Source organism: Myotis davidii, unplaced genomic scaffold, assembly GCF_000327345.1.
Source record: "Myotis davidii unplaced genomic scaffold, ASM32734v1 scaffold54, whole genome shotgun sequence".
Taxonomy (NCBI): domain Eukaryota; kingdom Metazoa; phylum Chordata; class Mammalia; order Chiroptera; family Vespertilionidae; genus Myotis; species Myotis davidii.
Window position 1 is genome coordinate 4493597 of NW_006287915.1, and position 2265 is coordinate 4495861.

Here is a 2265-nt window from a genome sequence, read left to right on the forward strand (position 1 = left end):
GACTCACTATTCTTGGGGGGCAAAGGGGTGTAGGGGGTGCGGGAAGAGACTGGACAAAAATTATGCACCTATGGATGAGGACAATGGGGGGGTAAGGGCAGAGGGTAGGTTGGGAACTGGGTGGAGGGGAGCTATGGGGGGAAAAAAGAGGAACAAATGTAATAATCTGAACAATAAAGATTTCATTAAAAAAAATTTCTATATGTGACACAGCACCAGAGTTAAGTTAGGGCTTTTCAAAATGCTGACATGCCGAGCTCAAAAGGTTCGCCATCACTGCATTAGAGTAATACCTAAATGGTAAAGCACACTCCTAAAAGGAAGACTTCTACCGGGGAGTGATTGTTGGGGGAGGAGGGGGTGTCATTGGGAGGATGGCAGGGATAACACTTACGATTCTGCTTCTTGAATGGACACATGTCTCTCCTTTTCCAAGTCTACTTTATTACCTAATTTGAAAAAGTAAATGCCAATCTTTAATATTAATTCATTATTATAACAAAATTAAGCCAATTCTAAATACACAATTACAACTTTAACCACCTGGAAAAGTAATACAAATCCCCATCAGACTTCTAAATATCTTAAAATTATAACCATAACCCCTATGACATGAGGGTTGATCATATCTATCAAGATGAATGCCTCAACCTCCCTCAAATGGCTCAATGCATAGCATTCCTGAAGCTGTAGTCTGTCAGAGAAAATATGGTCACTATTCCTTGTTTTACAGTATTACAGAGACTAAGATCACTAGGGAACCTAGGCATAAACCTATGTTTTTTAGCCAAGTGTAAATGGTCCCCAATCAACTTTAGAGTTAGTTAATAATTAAGCAAGGCTACCTTACTGTTCACAAAAATATATTAGGCTAGCCCAGGGGTGGGCAAACTTTTTGACTCGAGGGTCACAATGGGTTCTTAAACTGGACTGGAGGGCCGGAACAAAAGCATGGATGGAGTGTTTGTGTGAACTAATACAAATTCAAAGTAAACTTTACATAAAAGGGTACGGTCTTTTTTTTTTTTTTTTAGTTTTATTCATTTCAAACGGGCCGGATCCGGCCCGCGGGCCGTAGTTTGCCCACGGCTGGGCTAGCCTCTTGGATCCTAAGAGTATTTTGGTTTCCTGGATGATATAAGCTGGATAAAGAAAGAATTGTATGGCTTTTTAAGCACTTCACCACCACAGAGGAGGACACTATACTCTTTTGTTTTAAAAACATGAGAGAACTTAATACAGTATATGCACATTATAACCTAGAGAGTATTAGGCTAATGAAGTCAGTCAGAAAGAGAAAGACAAATACCATATGATTTCACTTACTAGTATATGTGGAATCTAAACCACAAAATAATTGAACAAAAAAGAAACAAACTTACAGATACAGAGGAAAAAAACTCACAGACACAGAGAAAAAAACTAATGATTGCCAAATAAGTGGGGAATTAGGGGGATGAGTGAAAAAGTGGAAGGGATTAAGATGTACAAACTGCTGGTTATAAAATTAGTCACAGGGACATAAAGTACAGGATAGGGAATATAGTCAATAATATTGTAATAACTGTGTATAGTGTCAGACGGGTACTAGACTTATTGAGGTGATCACTTCTTAAATTATATAAATATCTAATCACTATGTTGTACACCTGAAACTAATATATTTTATGTCAATGGTAACTGAAAAAAATATATGTGTGCACATCATACACATTTAAAATTACTGAAAATAAGTTTAGCCCTCCTTAAACAAGGGAACCAAACTGAGATTATGATAAAAAGCCACCAGAACAAAAGTGAAGACACTGCAAAATGCAGATTCCTTATTAAATGCAGGATAGAAGTAGAAGTGAGTTGGCTGGATACACCAATTGCTAAAGGGTATGGAAATAACAGATAGGAATGGGGCGAAATACCCTAAGGAAGGACACTTCAAACAATATTTTATTTTTTTCTATTATGACTTAGGGAGGGGGGGAGGAAACCTTGTAAATAAAGCTCTTTTTCTTAGAAAACCTAGAAAAGCATTGAAGTAAAAGCACCTATTGAAAGATTCAATGCTTAGAACTGAGAAGCGTAAGTGCAGAGGTTCTACATGTAAAGGACCTCAAATAATCTGAGCACCTAATTGTAAGCAACTGCAATCAACTACCTGACTCCATAGTCTAAGGATGAGAGGGAGGGAAGTAGTCTAAAGCTCAGTAGGTACCAACAAATTTAATAATGAATTCTTCCCTCTTTAAACAGTTATTTGTATACCTCAGC

General features: G+C 37.5%; 1 protein-coding gene across 1 annotated transcript in view; it reads right to left on the reverse strand.

The window, feature by feature from the left end:
• The window catches only part of RAB21 (RAB21, member RAS oncogene family), a 32906-nt gene that overhangs the window by 6572 nt on the left and 24069 nt on the right, over positions 1-2265 (reverse strand). The window contains exon 6 of the mRNA XM_006759753.2: positions 395-449. Within this exon, the coding sequence (XP_006759816.1) occupies positions 395-449 (55 nt within the window). The remainder of the gene's footprint in view (positions 1-394; positions 450-2265) is intronic.